The sequence below is a fragment of the Condylura cristata genome, unplaced genomic scaffold (assembly GCF_000260355.1).
Source record: "Condylura cristata isolate star-nosed mole 26May11 unplaced genomic scaffold, ConCri1.0 scaffold00008, whole genome shotgun sequence".
Lineage (NCBI taxonomy): Eukaryota > Metazoa > Chordata > Mammalia > Eulipotyphla > Talpidae > Condylura > Condylura cristata.
Genome location: NW_004567109.1, coordinates 23913638 through 23931676, shown reverse-complemented (window position 1 = coordinate 23931676; position 18039 = coordinate 23913638). Strand labels below are relative to the sequence as shown.

The 18039-nt window shown below is 45.1% G+C and overlaps 1 protein-coding gene across 5 annotated transcripts in view; it reads left to right on the top strand.

The window, feature by feature from the left end:
• ERI3 (ERI1 exoribonuclease family member 3) overlaps positions 1–18039 on the top strand; it is a 121475-nt gene that overhangs the window by 11574 nt on the left and 91862 nt on the right. For all 5 annotated transcript variants that reach the window (XM_004678917.2, XM_004678918.2, XM_012722684.1 and 2 more), the window contains one exon: positions 1314–1591. In XM_004678917.2, coding sequence (XP_004678974.1) covers positions 1314–1591 — 278 coding nt within the window. The remainder of the gene's footprint in view (positions 1–1313; positions 1592–18039) is intronic.

The window sequence follows — 18039 nt, the reverse complement described above, 5'->3', positions numbered from 1 at the left end:
AGCTTCACTGTACTAAGGACTCTCACCATAGGGGAGGGGAAACTGAGGGCTCATGCTATCATGTATCCTAACAAAGATGGAGGCAAGTACTCCTGACTCCTTTGGTGAGTCAGGGGAGAGTTGGGACGAGAAATGGACTTGGCATCATCCAGATCTACTTGGGTCTTAGTGAACTGATTGTTTTTTGAGTGTGTTTGGTACCTCACAGGCTTGTTCAGAGAGCAAGCAGCCTTTCAGAGGCAAACTTTTGGTCTTTTTGGACTGGGGCTTCCAAAGGCATAAACTATGGCCCTTCTATATTGAGCAGAGTGAGGTTTCTTATTCGACTTTGAAAATTATAGTTGAAGGAATTTGGGTACTAAAGGGTGACAAACAACATTTCTGCCTTTTTTCTGTTTTGGGGTGGGGACAGAGAGAGGAAAGCTTGAGTTATTTGTGAGTAAAACTTAGGCTTTGATTTTTATATTTAGTTGGACTTCTTGAGAAGCAGACATTCTGCAAGTTTAAAGGGAAAACTTGAAAAGTGATTTGGATTTTTTTTTTTTGCACATGTTCACTCAGAAAACTTTACTAGACTTTTAGCAATGCTCCCATTACTGCCACATCTGGGTTTTCTCTTTTTCTCCCCTATTTAAAAAGTCCTGCAGTCATTCAGGGCCTCTAGGAGAGAGTGAGTCTAAAGGCAGCAAATGGGGAGGCCTGAGGCTGTTGCCAGCTGTGCTCTCCAGGCTTCATTCATTCCCCCAGGGTCTGCTTACTGGTGTGGGGGCTGGGGAGTCACCATAATATCTTGCGCAAGCTCCTCAGTGATTGCCTCTGCCTACATACTGTAAGGAAGGTATGAAGATGATGTCAAGACTTAGGAAAGCTAGGGGGCATGTCGGGCTAGGGAGAGAATCTTGGATATTTTTGCTGTTTGAGTCTACTTTCACTCTCCAGACTGATTGTGCAGCTGGGTCACCTCATGTTACTGTGGGAACCTTGGCTTTAATGTTAGCTGTTGCCTCCTGAGTAGTGACTGAGAATGTTTCACTCTTTTTCTCTTTTGAACTGTAGAGCTCCATTGAAAGGTGAAGGCCAGTGTTGCAGGTTGTTTTGAGAATGATCTGGGAGACTCATAATGCTGCAGGTGCCAGTATTAGGGTCTTGAACTTCATCATGAATAGTGTGATTTAGAAAAGGGGCCCAGAGACACTGGGGAGTGGTTCATGTTGTATGAATATTCCTGAGGACTAGGTGGAGCAGGGCCACAGTGGGAGGGAGTAACCCAGGCTCTCTGTTCTTTTTTTTTTTTTTAACTTTCCTCCCCTAAGTTTTAGATGCTTCTGGATGTTCAATGCTAGCACCTTTACAGACTGGAGCAGCTCGATTTTCTTCATATTTACTTTCAAGAGCAAGAAAAGTGCTGGGCTCCCACTTATTTTCTCCCTGTGGTGTTCCGGAGTTCTGCTCCATATCCACCAGAAAGCTGGCGGCCCACGGCTTTGGCGCATCCATGGCGACAATGGTGTCCTTCCCTCTCCAGAGGTATCACTACTTTTTAGTGCTGGACTTTGAGGCCACGTGCGACAAACCACAGATTCATCCTCAGGTAACTGTTGCATCATTGCTTCAGAAAAAGTGGGGTGGGCAAGGAGGGAGGGAAGGTAATAGTCTTGTTTGGGGACCCAATGGAACTTCCTCATGTCTTCCTTTAGTTATTCATCTGGAGCTTCTGCCTGAGAAGTGGGATTTGACTTGAACTTGCTAGGGTAAGACTTCAAGTAGACCTGAAAAGTCTCTGGAGAGAAGTAGGCCCGTTGCTTCCTCTGGCCACAGCCTTTGGGAATCACATATTTCCTTCTGTCCCATCATTCCTCTGTCCTTTTCCTTCCTACCTTCTATCTGCTACTGTAGAATGTTGTTTTAAAGAATGCTATGTAGTCAGCCTTCAAGATGGCCCACGGTGATCCTTGCCTCCTGATGTTCACACCATTGGTAGTTCTTCTCCCACACGGAGTCAGAGCTAGCCCTGTGTAACCAAAACAACACAGTGGAAAGGGCTAAGTCATAAAAAGCATGAAGTCCTTGTTCTTTTGGCTCAGTTGTTTTGGAGGGAACCAGCTGCCATGCTGTGCAGGCCCTCAAGCAGCCCTGTGCAGAAGTACGTGTGCGTAAGAACCGAGGCTCTCAGATTAAAGCCAGTGCCAACTTCCATGTCATGTTTCTCGGTGCTATCTCGGAACTGAATCCGCCAGCTCCAGGCAGAGCCTTCCGATAACCACAACCCTGGTGGACATCTGACTTTAACCTCAGGAGTTCCTGGACCAGACAGGTCATTTGAGCCACTTCCAAATTCTTGTCTCACAGGATGGAGACAGGTTTTGGGACAATTTGTTATACACATTTTGTAACCTGGACAAATAACCATTGTTGGTCTTTTGGAAAGGAAAATTTCTTTGCTTGCTTATTTTCCTTAGTTACCAACTGTGTTCAGAGACCTTTTACTTTAAGGTAGAATTACCAGAATGCTTGAATTAACAGTGGAGGGATACATGCTAGATGATACTAACTACTTGGTGTTTGTATTGGAGAGATAATGAGGGCTGATGTGCCAGATTGTTGTAGTGTGGGGGCTTGGGCACACCTTGCACTAAGGACTGCAGTCTTCCCTGTGAGACCAGATTATGAGGTATGTGGTTTGGGATGTGTAGACGCGTTGGTTTGGGGGCAGTGTTAAGTAGGAGGAAGAAAAGAAGGAGGTATCTTCGGCATTTTGGAAATGGGAGGAAAGCACATAACAAATGAACACAATTTATTTTTATTAATTTATTTTGTATGAGTTTTTCTTTCCACCAAGGGGGCCTATCTTTAGAATAGTAGATTAGTTTCCAGAAGGCAGCCATCACAATCTCTTTAGCCCTTCCTTTCTCCTCTCTTCTTTCTATTTGCCCTTAAAGTAGTGCTCTGCCTCTAGGGCATTGGAATCATACCGTGAGATTGTCGCTGACTGAGGAGAATGTCCTAAGGGAAGGAACTTTACATAAAAGGGAATGGACTTGGGAGAGCTGCTGCACTTTCTCAGTTTCTTGCCCCTGCCGCAGAGCTTAACTTCTTTGCCTTCCCAGACTACCAGAGATTTTGTGGTGTGTGTACATCTGGGTTGTGGGTGGGAGTTTAGTTACATAGATTTTCTTTAATTGGGAATCAGGGCTTCAGTAATATATCATATTCTCCTACTGACATAAAATTTCAGTCCCTGAGTAAGCCCCGGTCAAACCAGAGTCTACAATCGACACATCTCTTTTTCTTGTGATTCACCCCTCTTCTGTATTTCATGATTGCTTGGCTCCTTCCTTATGGCATTTACTGCTTTCTCCTTCCTGGCTTATGCCTATCTAGGTTTGTTTTGGAACTTTCGGCTAGATTATAAGCTCAGATAATTATAGAGTTCTGTTCTCTTGTCCTACTGAGGGTCCTGCCAGTGTTGCTGAAGGTGAGGTCTGATTCATGTCTCAATTTGGTCTGTCAGTGTCATCTTTCTTCTGTCTTTCAAGGGCATTGTTCTTATTTATTTATTTATTCATTCATCCATTGCAATTCTGAAAGACGTAATGCAGTACATATTTAAAGTCACTTGTATCATCAGCTTCCTTGCCAGACCTAGGCACCGAGGCCTTCCAAACACAGGCTGTTTACCAGGATCTGGGTCTGATTAAAGATTATCTCCAGAATCAATGAACCCTGATGATGTGATTCCAAGGGCACTTAAGGAATTGGCTGCCCTGGTTCATTATTAACAAAGCATTAGCTGTTGCTTTAGAGAACTCAGGAAGAAGCATTTGCTGTCTTGCCTATCTTTAAAAGGGGAATACGAATGATCTTGGAAATTATAGACCCGTTAGTTTACTGTGATTCCAGAGAAGATACTTGACCTGATCGTCAGATAATCAATCAGCAAACAGCTGGAAGAGCATAGGGTACTGAGTAATAACTTACATGGGTTTGTGAAGAAGAGCAAATCCTGTCAGATCAATCTAACTTCTTGCTGTGACATAGTGATAGATTTGAGTGGATCTAGGGCAAGTGATAAATGTAATGCATCTCTACTTCATTAAGCCTCCACAATGCTGTGATCAACAGGTAGGAAGGTACACTTGGGGCCAGATAGCGCCCATAGACTACCCATTGGACTGCCCTCAGAGGAAGAAGGGATCGGAAGCACAGGAGTGACTTGAGATTTGTTGTTAGCTGCAGCTTAAACTGTCCCCTCTCTCTCTCTAAATTAAAAAAAATCTGGCCCTCCCTGGTGATGCAGCGGGTTGAAGCACAGCACTGTGAGACTATTGCAGCACAAGTTCAATCCCTGGCCAAGGGGGGGGTGACCCACATGGCGTGGCAGACCTCTCCTGACCTACCAGCTGCTCCCCTCAGTAATGTATCAGTACATCTGCCTGGTCTGTTCCCCACTCTGTCTCTGGTGAATCCTGTCTTCTCCTATACCTCTGGCTTGTACCGCAGTTCTGTATGCATAAACAAATTAATCTTTTTTTAAAAATCTTCTCTGAAGTTTGCAGGTAGCAGGATCTTCATCCAGATAGGAGTCAGAGAAAACTTGGAAGTTGGATTGATGAGGATGTCAGTTCCAGATAGAACAGTATCCTTCAACAGAGGTCAACATAGGTCAGGTTCTCTCTGGGATTTCTGTTTTTAGGTTCTCTGGCCAACACCAGCAGTGGAATCTTTGGAAAAGCTCAAGATGAGAGGAACAAAAATCATTAGAGGCACACAAACAGGGTTCAAAGGAAAGACAATAAATCAAATATAGTTTTAAAGACTGATTTCTTGTCCAGGCTAAATAAGTTCATTGTACTTGAATAATTGTTTCAAGGAATATAATAACTTGTTCTTTAACAAGTACAAAATTAAACTTAAATGGAAGAAGGAAAGATTGATTTGGGGTAGAATGACTTGCTAGATAAGATAGGGGTGTGCAAGTTAGATCATTCTTCTCTAGTACTATATCAGAATGACTTGATCTCTGGCCACTTGACAGGGACACTTTATGGGCGAGGTCGGCCTGCCCCCTGTGAATGAGTGTCGTTTTGGGCTGGGAATCAGGGCCATCCCTCTTCCCTGCTATGCTGCCGGCTCCCAGGAACTTTCAGTGTCCCAGGCCTCTGCACGGTATACTTCTGGGTCTTAGCAGAGGATGTTTACTCCTCAGGTATGTAGGAGGCAGAGATTGGGGCCAGTGCCAGGGCATATCTGGAGGCTTGGCAGGAGGTTCATTTCTTTCACCTTTCGTTGGTTTTCAGAAGTCCCTGAGTCAGTTCATTGGGACTACCCTAAAGGAATGCCATCAGGAAAAGCAAACAGGTGTAAGTTCTGTTGTACTTGGGTGAGTAATAATGTTGGTTATAAACATGGTAAAACATCTGGTATTTTCCATTTGTCATCATTTTTACTGTTTATTTTTGTACTTTGTTCAGCTAGGTGAAACTGGAGTGGTCGGTTTGCCAGTAATAGGCTTTCCCTTTCGGGGCTTTGCACTCTACTTGTTTTACATGTTGCAATTCAGATTAACCTGATAGGTATTGGTTGAGGGTGAGACTCCTTTTCATTTGAAAACATTTTTTTCACTTACATATATACTGCAGGTGGTTCCAAGTGCTTTAGAGTTTCTAATTTTGAGGAACAAGTTTCCTTTTCTTGGTTTAGGCGTCATTTCCTGATAGAGAAGTCCAGCTTTTATCTGGTTTTAGTAGAATTGTGGCTCCTTTGTCCTCGCACTCAGGAATTTTGTTGCTCATTTTGGTGTGGACATGCATAGGATGATGGCAGTTGTGACCTCAAGGCCCAGGGAGCAGCCTGAAAGCTTTGGTGGTATCTTTAATTGTGCATCTTTAACCCGAGGGCAAGTTCTCTCACCACCTCCCTGTTCAGAAAAGACCAAAGCAAATGTAAGTGAGGAAAATGAGGTGTAGGCCACAGCACCTGGGGAGGAGGAAGTAACCTCGGCTGTCTGGATGGCCCGGGAGGGGCCGCTGCCTGCCCTCCTCTGGGGACAGATGTGCTGGCTGCCTTCGCCCTCCTTCCCCAGACCTGCTGGCCGCCAGGGTCTAGGCGGGCTTCCTCCCAGCTCCACTTCCACCCTGCGGACTGTTTCCCTTCTCATCTGTATTCCAGGGCCTGTAACTTCGGAGAAAAATGACCTTTGAGTTTGAGGTTTTCTAGTGTTTGGTCTTTGTCCACAGGGGCTTTTTTCTTTTCTTTTTTTTTTTTTTTTAAGGAACCCTTGAAGAGACTCCATCTGCATTTTGAGTTAGAACTATGAGTCAAGGAGTTTCTCTTTTATAGAAAATTGTCCAGATGCTGGGTTATTTTGGGAGGGGAGGGCTGGGGGAGGGCTGGTGGTGGCAAGAGGAGAAATAACGTGGAAGAGGCATTTGTAGGATGTCAGTATGACTTAGAGCTGGCACATCATTATTAGTCTTTTGTGAGAGAGACATTTTGGAAAACTTTACAGGAAATTGGTTAAGATTCTTACAAATCAAACTCTATTGATTCCCTTTTCCCTTCAAGACTAAGAGGCAGGACTGCCCTCCCCATTTCCTGCAACCCAAGCGCTGTTCTTGCTCCATATTCAGCTTCTTTCCTTTTCTCCGCCCTGGGTTCCTGCACACTCCAAATGGGTGGGAGGGCAGTTCCCAGAGAGAGCACCCACCCTACCCTCCCGGTCCCAGTCGATGGAGCGCCTCCAAACAGGCCTTTTAGCGGGAGAGCCCTATTTCTGCCCGTGGCCCCAATCAGCCTGCACTGTTTTCCGTACGGGTATGGACAGGCAGGCGAAGGCGCTGGTGCTATTCTTCTAAACTGGGAAATGAAATGCAAAACCGACGTTAATGTAACATTATGGTTAAGATTAAATGCACCAAAATCAGGAAATTCAAAGTTATGCTTCCCACAGCAACTATAACTCAGCCTCATCTGGCGTGTGTAGTATTTTGTGTTAGTGCGGATGGTATTATATGTTAAGACATTAAAGTTAACACCATAAGCAGAGCACAAAATGCTTGAGGGGGCTGAGTTATGACGACTGTGTAAGCCGTAAGTGTTCTTGCGCAGGCTCCCGAGTCCTGGAATAATTTTGCCTCTGCTCATCAGACCAATTATTGCCTTTCCTTTTAGTTATATCTCTGCTTTAACACATCTCTTCCAGAGTCACCATCATGAAATGCTCTATTGGTGGCCGGTGATGGTGGCGGGAAGGGGCCCTTTTGTCCTTTTGTTGTGGCTTCCATAAATGTGATGTCTCCCCTCAGAGCCCATCCTCCCAGCCCGCTGTGTCCTGGTGGTCCCTCACAGGCTTGGGCCTCCCCCAGACTCTCACTGTGCCTCTCACCACTGCTCCCTGAATGGGAACAAGCATTTGCTGTGTTTGGGTCTTGGCCCTGATGTAACTTCATGTGAAAGCCGAAGGGTGTTTCTTTATTTGGAGCAGACATAGCAATGTGGAAGTAAAATATACATCTTGGGCAGTGGAGCACTGATGCATGGTGGTGCTGCCTCGTGTTTGGCATAGCGGAGGCACGAGATCGAAGTGGGTTTATTTGCTCTATGCAGACTGCTTCTCTAAGCTGCCACAGTGTGTAGTTAGGTTATGGACTTGCCTGGGGGTGGGACCAGAAACTTCCCTAGGGGAGCACTAGGTCACTAGTAACAAAATCACCACATAATTTAGTGCAAATCAGGAAACATTCCCCCTCCTGCCTCTTATTATTCTGGTGGCCTCCCCAGGGCTGAGACAGCTGTTGGAATGCAGATTTTGTGAGTTGCTGGTCTTAAGGTTGGTGGTGGGGAAGAGCTCTAAAGAATAGGGCCATTGATAATAGTGAATGAAATCAGGGACTGTAAACTAATAGTGACAATGAGCTGCCTTTTAAAAGTTTTTGTTAGACATGACAAAACCAAGGAATGAGCAAAAGAATGGGGGAACCTCAATGCAACCACCTTAGAAGCAATGAAAAGATGTCTTTTTATTTTTTGGATAGCAACTTCAAGCTCTGCATTAGGCACCGGGCATAGGGAGACAAGTAAAAAATGATCCCCACCTTCAAGGAGCCCATAGTCTGAGAGGATAGACATGTGTGTGTAACCACTGTTAAGCTGTATGGAAACTGCCCTCACACAGGCAAGGTACCTGAAGGGACAAAGGAGAATGATACACCCTGCTCACCCTGTGAGGAGTCACATCAGCTTCCTGTCTAGAGAAACTTGGGCTGCAGAGTGCCTGAGGCCTCTCAGAACCTTTGGTCAGGTGCTTTCTCACAGAGTAAGCCAGGATGAATTGGCCTAAGACCCAGAAAACTGACCTGGATAGCAGGCTTGGCTGTGGGAGTGTTGGAAATGTGGAAAAGACTTTGAACCTGGCAAATATTTCACCATTCACTTAGTAGTATTATCTGCATCATTTATTTCTTATTTATCACATTTAAGCTAGAACATTTTAATGGGATGCTGTGAGAGAATGAAGGCCAGAGGAGGTATCAGAATTTTATTCAGTAAAATGTGGGCAAGAAGGGTGAAGGTCGAGATAAAATAAGTAGGCTCTGAGGCATTGTCTGAGAGGGTGGACCTGGTACCTCAGTCACTAGATCTCAAATAGGGGCATGGACTGGAAAGTGACATGATAACCCCCTGCAACCTCTCAGAAGTTCTGCTCATTTGGATCTGGATCTGTGAGACATACCATTGGAAGACTGACCATCTAAGGACCGGGGAGGCTTACACTCATCAAACAGATCAACAGCTGACTGACTAGCCCAGAGAGAAGAGTAGAAGGATTAAGAAGGGGCAGGAGGGCCTGGTAACAAGGGAGGATTTGCTAGAGCAGAGGTAACTGAAGGTGGGGGTGGGAATTGAGCTCGGCCTCCCAATAGCAGCAACAGGTACACAGAAAGAAAACCAGGGCTGGAAAGGGGACTGGGGGAGGGAGTAAAATCCAAGGGGGTGTTTTGGAAAACTCCATAGGCTTCTCTTCTCCCCACCCCCATCCTGTCTTTTTTTTCCTCCCTCCTCTATTGATTACATTTCTTACTTTGTAGACTGATCTCAGTCATTTGACATGAGGAAACTGATATTAGGAGATGCTTTTTCCTTCTCTGTGTCTTGTTGGAAAAAAGGGTCCTGCATCATTTTGATTAAGATGCCATTGGGATGATTATTTTTTATTCTCTTATCCTGGGTGTTCACAATACTTAAAAAGCCCCCACAGTCATACATTTACGTGATGAGTTTTGAGCTTTAGCTGTGAAAATTGAGTCACAGCCTAAAAGCCTGCAACAAGAGTGTTCCCAGATTGACACTAACTCCCCCTCCCACACCCCCCTCCAGGCCCGGAGGTCTGTAGCCACAGGGTGAGTACGCAGAGGAGGGGTTGTGTATAGTGAGTGCTGTCATGGGCAAAGCCCTGTTAGGTGCTGGAAGAATCAGAAAGGAGGTCAGTAGACTTAAACTTCATAGAAATTTTTAATCTCAAGTAGAGGAGGGACTTTGGAATGAGCTGCTGTTTTGGTCCTATCCCCCTCAATAGTAGACCAGTGGGAGAACTTGGTGTTGGGCTGCAGAACCGATCTGTTATGTGAACGCTCCACTTCCATACAGTGCTGTGGTCAGTGTCCAGTCTGGGGAGGCCCTTCCAGCCACAGACTGGTCTGACGGCTAAGTGCTGGCAAAGGCTCTTATTTGGAGATGCTGATGTTGCCTAAAGGAAAGTGGCATGCAGAATCCACAGTGAGGTTGAGGGCAAAGTCGGTGAGGCAGAATAGGAAGAGTGACTATATTGTTGAGTGGAAGAGAACAGAAATAGATTTGCAAGCTTCAAGGGAATGGAGGGAAAGAGGTTAAAAGTGGAAGTAGGGGAACTGGCTAGGCGGCATTCCTTGGAAGAGATGTTAGTAGGCTGGGCTAAGGTCTTGAAGGTGGGAATGTGTTGTAGCCTTTAGATGGGCTCGGAACTAAATGAGCTTGAAAACCTTGCTCTTACAACTGCAATGTTCTTGGGAGGTCTTTCCCCGCACTAGCCGCTTTTGAATGAAAGATCAGCTGAAAGGCATTGGTTAGTTGGGGGTGGCAGGAATAAGGGCTAATGAATGAGATGATACCTGCCATTTTTAGAATATCTGTTTTCACTGGAAAGTAGACTAGAGAAAACTGCTGGGGGAGGTTGTAAACGGAGTTCAAGGTGATGGTGTAGAATGTGGTACTCGGTAATGTTGGCAGGAGTCCCCATCATGGTGCCTCAGGAGATCGCAGGATTTACTGTGTGATCCAGTTCCAGGTTTGTGGCGAGTTTGAGGCCTTTTCTCAGGCTTAGGAGCCAAGATAGACCTGAGAAGCTCCTGGCTCCTTTTTGTAACAAGTGTTTAGAGAGATATCCAACTCTGCTTTTTGGATTTTTGTACGGACAGAAAGTGTTTTTCTGGAGAGACTAGTGTGATGAATGCTCTCTGGGTAGCCAGCACCATGATCTTGGCTTTATTCCCCAAGACCTTGCCACAATAAACTCTTTTTTCCCTAGTAGAGATGTGCCAACTTGATCTGTAAAGTTTTGGCATGTGACATGCTAGCTTTTCTGCCCCGGCTTTGGAGAATGAAATGTCAGGGTGATTGGCAGAGCCACAGGGCTTACCCCAGGTGCTTGAAAGTGGGCAGAATGAGGGTTTGTTCTGAGAGGAGCTGGGAGCTTGGGTTGGGAGTTGGATTGGGTTGGGAGTTGGGAGTTGGATTCTCAGCCATATTTCTGTGATAAGGAGTTGGTTACCAGACTACACCTCTGCTATCCAAAGTGTGGTCTGAGAACCATCAGCATCCTCATCAGGCACTTATTAGAAATGCAGGGTATCAGACCCTTCCACAGGGCTGAGAAGAATCTATGATTTGAGAAGATCCTCAGGTAACTTCAGTCTGAGTTACACTGGTCCAATGGTCTAGACCACTGATTCTCAAACCAGCAAGCACCAAGAGCACCTGGAGGACGAACTGGAATATACTGACTCCCTGCACCCCCATCAGCGTTTCTTATCAGCAAGTCCGAAGGAGAAGGAGGGATTTGCATATCTAATAAGTTTCCAGGTAGTGGGATGCTGCCTAGGAGGGAAAATGCTTTGAGAACCACAGGCCACCTGAACTTCCTCATCAATAAAATAGGGCAGTAATTCTTGCTTGCTCTACAGAGATGTTGTATAAAATGAGCCAATGGGTGAGGGGAAAATTGTTCAGCACATGTAGGCAAGATGTCAATCTGTCTATTGCTTGTTTACTGGTCAGTGATATCTAAAATTGCTGACACACTAGCACAGCTGTTTCCCTGTCTGACTTACAGCCATCAGGTGTACACAGGGTATCTACGAACTGGTCCATGGGTTGGAGACTTCTGTGAAGAGACCAGCAGCCCAGGGCAGAGGGTAAAGATTGCTGAGCAAGGCTTAGGAAGTCCAACCAGCTTCCCCATGCTCCAATCCAAGTTGCCTGAGCGGGACTCTGCTGCTTGAGGAGCCGGGCACGTCTTGATCACCTGTTACTCATCCCACCTCTTTGTCCCCTGCTAGTAGATCTGTAGTACATTGGTTGAGAAAGTGGTTTTTTTCTGACAAGCCTAATTCTTTTTGTCATCCTAAACAAGAGGCATGACCTTTACTCCCCTTGTTGGGCAATTAGCTAAATAGTCTTTGGCTGCATATGCTTGTGTCCAAGAGTGTAGACAGGGCATGTCATTTGTGAGAGAAGCTGAGGTGGAGGCCACTCTGATGAGCTTAACATAGCAGAGTGGTTCACAGCATGGATTCCGGAACTGTTCTCTGAATTTGAGTCTTGTCTCCATCACCTCCCAGCAGTATGACTCGCCTCAGGCAAGTTACTTGTATTCTTTATGCCTCACTTGTCTTATGAACAGAATGGAGTTAACAATAGTAACAGTCTTTAGCGTGAAACGCAAGTGCTTAGAACAGTGTCGGGCATGTAACTCCTCTATGTATGTGTTGGTTGGGTTACTTCCGTGCTATTCTGACCTGTGGCCTCATTGTAAGCTGTTGGGGTACAGCAGGTGGTTGGATGCATGCCCTGTTTTTCCAGGGAGCACAGAAAAAGCCTTTCTCAGTATAGTGGGCAGAGCCATGGAGAGTTTTTCCTTCCTCTGGAAAGGTAAATCTCTTGGCACCTCACCACTTCCATTCCCTTCCTTCGTGTTGCCTCTGAGGGCCTCTCCTGTACACAACCTGAGGTTTGTTTAAATTAATTTCATGACAAATACATGTATAAGGTAGCTGCAGAGGTGTCACTTGTCACCACCTCAAAGGGTAGCTTCATAGAGGCCACAGATAGTACAAGTCATTTACCATTGAACATCTGGAACATCTTGAACTGAGACAGCTCAGTCCTGTGCACAGAGGTGCACCGAGGCATGGACACCTCGATGAGGGTGCGGTTTCTAGACTTTTGAATACCTGTGTTTATTGGCATAAATGTGTACATATATATTTAAAATTCAGGTTTCAGTAAAAGTGAATTATAGTAATTCAGTTCCTCCCCCCCCAGCCCCCCAATAAAGACTAGCAGGTCTATTTCAGCCGCTTCTCTACATTTTAATTGCTTTGAGGTCTGTGGGGATGGGTGAAGAGGGACGCGTAGGTGAAAACATCAGCCTTTTAAAGCTCCGATTTTTTACCCTTCCTTGTCCTGAAACTTCGAGCATCAGCTCTCATCTGTCAAAGTGTAAATCAGCAATTAAAACCCAAACAGCCAAATGCCAAAGATGACCCGAAGCACAAAGCAACTGACAAACAAGTCCGGACAAATCGACGGGTAATTTATAAGCTTTGCCCTAAAATCTAATTATTTGGCAATTCGAATTTGCAGCCAGCCAGGGCTCGGCAATAAATTTAACCCGCCATAAATTATTTAGGAGCAGGCTGTGGTGTAAATCAAAACCACGAGTGTTTGTTTAAGAAATAAGCTCCTTGTGCATAAAATGTCTTTTTTTTTTTTTTTTTTCCAAGGGAGAAACTGTTAAGGAAACCATGTCCTGTTCTTTGGCGAGTGTTGCCCTCACTTCTCCCTCTAACCTCCCCTCTTCCCTGTGGCCGGGAGGCTCCTGGCTCCCTTGGAGAATGGGGCCACCTCTGCATGAGACTTTTATCCAAAAACCAGATATTCGGGTAAAACCCCTGTTCTTGCCAGGCACCATTTTTCTACCTCCTGGCTAGATGATGTTGCTCTTGAGTCTTATCAAATCTCTCTGTACAAGGGTGCATGTTTTTTTGAGTTTTCTTGGGAGAATGGTGGGGAGGGATAGATAAATTTGTTACTATTTCTAAAATGAAGGAATTCCAGTTCCCACCCTTAGAGGGGAAAACCATGAAAAAGGGCCTTCTCATTCCCTTATTTCAGGCAGGACCACAGAAACGTCAGCTGAGGTAAGGGAGAAGTTGGGTTTTGGAGAAAAGGTCTGTAAGAACCTGACATTGGTAAACCCTTCGTCCCACTGTCTAGAAATTCCAGCAGTCTAACCTAAATTCCTTCTGCTTAAAATCCTTCTGTTTTTCTATCTTCTGATATAATCTTACCCCTGCAGAGACTTCAGTTGAAAACAGTCTGAAAGCAGCCTCTACTTTGTTTCTTGTCATCTACTGATTGAGGGTGCAGTTTCATTTGAAGTACTATTCCATTTTTGTCCGTGGTTTATCTGGAAAATCACTGGGGATCCTAGTTGAACATCTAGAGTCCCCTGCTCTGGTTTAAACCTCTGGTTACTTAAAAAGGTAAAGAATATTTACTTGGTGCTTCTTTTTTTCCTTCTTTAATCTCACTTTCTTCCATTTAAAAACATAGCCCACACAGACACCAGGATTTGTAGTTGGCATTTTATTGAGGAAGACAGCAGATATAATAGATTTGGAACCATGGATATTTTTAAAAAGTCAAGTTCTGAGGCTTTTGTCCTGAGTTGTCAAGTTTGTGCCGGTGCCACTCCCCCATCAGCAGTCCAGCCAGAAGGCTGTCTTGATGCTTGGAGTTTTGATGTGCCACCTATGGACAGCCTAGCCTGCAGGTAGCTTGTGGATGGTGTAGGATGACCAAGTGTACCAGTTTAAGTGTGGAAGACCCTGTGTTCCCAGAAAATATGGGTCTCAGGCATACTGAGGAGGCAAATGTGGGGGTGGGAAGGGGGTAGTTATATATAGCAGCTGAGGGGTGAGAGGTCGTGGGCCTGGTGGAATGTAAATTGGAGTGTTCTACTCCTGGATTCCAGTCCTGGCTCTACCTTACCATGTTTGTCCCCTTAGACAGATCACTTCACCTTCTTGGCCCTGTGGAGAACTCTGTGAAAGCGGTGTCTTCTGTTAGAGCCACATGCTGGGCTTCTGTCTAGACAGAAGTAGAGTGAGTGAGGTCTGTGTGCTAGGAAGGAGATGGGTGTTAGAGATATAACCTGAAGGCTCCTGCTTCCAGTCCTCCCTCAGCTCAGAGGCCTCAGAGCAGGGTCACCACAGCCTAGTGGGGGCTGTTCAGTAGCAGCCCTCCAGGACTGAGTTTGTGATTGAGAGCAGCTTCTCTTCCTGTAAGTTAGAAGACCAAGCTCCTGGAAGATGCCCTTCTAGACTAAAAGAATCAGATCTCTCTTGGCCCTTCAGATTTGGAAAGCCACTAGTACTACCCCCGTAAGCATCATTTCCCCCATTTGGAGTCCTAGCTCTGCTTTTTATTATAAATTCGCTTGAGTAAGTGACAACTTCTTTGGGAACCTTCTTTATCTGTAGAATAGGAATAGTAATGACTCCCACCTTGTGTATTATTAGGAGATTCAATGAGATCATTTCTACTGAGTACTTAGCAGTGCTGTATCACATAGAAAACAATAAATAGAAGGAATGAAATGACTCCATTATCTGGTGTCTCCTAGGGTGTTGGGGCAAATTCCTCTCTGTACCTTGCCCAGACCATAGGCTCATTATAGTTGTCTTTGGGTCTATACCTAGTGCCTGCTACCAAATAGTTAAGTGCTTAATAGTATTGGTTTATGAACCAATAGTGATGATGTGACCTATCTTCCAGGATTAAAAAAGGGTAATATAAGGGAAAACATTTGAAAATACACTGTAAACTGGAAAGCATAGTACTTGGTATGTTCCTCAACCAAGATCTTTATCATAGCGTGTTTTTCATTATTTGTTCGCATATCTTCTGCTCTCTTTTCCAAAGCAGAGACTACATCTTATATCTGAATCCCACGCCAGCACCTGATGATGCCCTGCACTAGGAAGATTCTCAGATAATTTAATTGATTGCAAATAGCAGACCAAAGTAAGGAATTATAAAACTGATAGTGGGAGTGAGGAAGGAAGAGGACTGGTACATAGAAACTGATTCTTCTGTCTTCCCGGTGCTACCTTTATACAAGCTGAGCCTCAACTATTCCTAAGAAAATGTCTTCCCAGGGGAGTAATGAAATTAAGGGAGGGAAAAAAGAGGGGGCATGAATAAGTTTCTTTCCTGAGCAACTGGCCCTAGAGACATTTCATAAGCTCTTGCATTGAAATTATTGTGATCAACCTGTAGCTTTGGGGTTACACTGTGATCATTATCAGCTGAAAACTGTTGAAGTGTTTGGCATAGCCCAAGTGCCGTGACTGAGAATGATACCAACTTGGTATAGATTGGGCCTGTCTTCCATACCACCGTGTACCTTTGGTGCTCTGTGTGTTGAAGTTCTGGCCATCGCTGAGCAATATGGGAAGGCAGGAAGCCCCTAGGTGAGATGCTTTCTGCTCTGATTCCCCAGAGGGGTCTTCTATCAGCAGCTCCTCGTCTGCATCCTCTGTGGCTCACGTGAATATGCCAGCGTGCAAGGTCATTGTCAACAGCAGCTGCTGGTGGTGCCAAGGAAGGGGCTCCTGCAAAGTCATGTTCTAAGACTATTCTTGAAAGTCCCTCTTCTTGTTCTTGGGGAGGAGGCCTGGGTGATGGGCCAGCAGTCTTAGAGAGGTCTGTTTATGACAGGGCCAGTCTGCTGTGTGCTGGGCCCTGGCCCCTGGGCCTTTCGGGAATATACAGCTCTTTCTGCATGGAGCTGAAGCTGGCTTGTGCCCACTCTCTGGGAAGGTGATACTGAGTGTGAGCTCTTAGGTTGACTTCATTTTTCTAAGGTGAGGAAGATAGTAGCAGGGAAGTTTGAATACTGAATTGCAGTGGGGAAACCTAATACCAAGTTTTCAGAGAACCTGCAGGGGATGTTGGTCAGAGCAGAGCTGAAGCGCTTACTGTTGTATAATAAATACTAATGAAATTCTAGATCTATAATAGCATTTCAGATATCCAAAACAAACCATGTGCTTGTAAAAAAGTGGAAAGAGATCAACTTTAAGTCATAAATTCTTGGTAATAGAGGGGTTTTTTTTCTATTTACATTTGATAGATATTTTTGTTTCCAGAGGAATGTCAACTCCTAATTTCATAATGTATCATGGGCTTAAGAAAATTGAATTTAATAAAAGCCAGAGATGAATGGCATCCTTAAAGGTCCCAACACTTGTCTTTATTAGCAGGACAAACTGCAGGTCTCCAAACACTGCTTCTCCCCAAATGAAAGTTTAAATGAAAAGTACAGTTGTGTCACAGGTTAAATTTCATTGTGGGCCCAGCTAACATTGTTAGTGAGGAGCTGGCTGTATTTGTTTCCTTAGACACCACAGCCGCCGAACTCACCGGGCTGTGGAGGTCTTTCTGTTGGGGAAGTGTTTCTTATACTCAGTGGGAGAGGAAGGGATACACAGAAATTCAGGAGGCAAATGGGCTCCACCTTGGAGTTAGCTCTTAGGAAGAACCTTGGGTGTCTGATTTTCAGGGAGATCATTGTATGCTTTGTGTGTGTGTGTGTGTGTGTGTGTGTGTGTGTGTGCACCTCAATTTTATTTTTCAGAGCAGAATTCTCCTTTGCCTGGGTAGTACCTTTGCCTAGAGGGAAAGGTGTCACCTAATCCTAACAACCCCCTCTGCCTCAGCCTTGCAGTTTTTCTGCCCTTCTTATCTGGGGGTTTCTGTCAGCTTCACTGTCTTTGGGGATCAGCCCAGAACCTTCGAAGTTTTCTGGCATGAAATCTGACTGCCTTCATTTGCTCTTGAGGCCTCTCTGACCTGTTGGATTGAAATTGATGCCTTAAAAACAAAAGTAATAGTATTGGGTGTTTGGGGGTGGGAAGGACAACTGGCTGCCCTGGAAAGTCCAGGAGATTGGCCGTTTCTCCTTTTGCTTCCCCCTGTCTTTGGTTCAGACAGGTGTCAACAGTTTCTGTGTTGCTGCTCCAGGCTGGCATGTAGATAACCAGTTTGCCTTGATTTTGGTGGTACTGGAAACATCCTCCCTAGAACCAGGAGAGGGGAGGGGCTGGCATCTGGGGTGGCAATGCCACTGGAGCTAACTGTTGGGGCCACTGAGTGGGCAAAGCCCCCCCTTCTCTCTCTGCAGTGGAGGCTTTTTCCACATGCTAATTTTACTCGGAGGGTTTTGCTTTTATTTATTTTTTTTATTATTTCCTATTTGTCTCTTCCAGATGTTTTCAGGGCAGTTTTTTTGTGTTGTAAACTAATTCCATTCATGTTTTAAAAATTTATGAAAGCGCTAATAAAAATGTCAAAGTGGTAAAAATGTTAGCTTTTCCTCTGCTTTGATTAAATTTTGCAAACTGTTTTTGAATATTAAAAAGCAATAATTTTTTTTATTCTCTCTCCTCGCTTTCCCTCTTCTCTCTGGTGCGCGTGTGCTCTCTCCTGCCCTCTCCCCCCTCTGGTGCATTCCTCCCTTCCCAGGAGCGATGTATGAGGCGTGCTGCACAGCCAGCGTTCTGCAAGCCTGTTTGCACACCAGGACCTTGGTGCTGTGCATCTCTATTAAATAACGGAGACAAATTAATCTTAGAGACACCAAACAAATTGTCACTCCTCCTCCTTCTCTTCCATTACGTTCCAGTGGACTGGGAAGGGCTGGCTAAGCGGTGGGGGGGG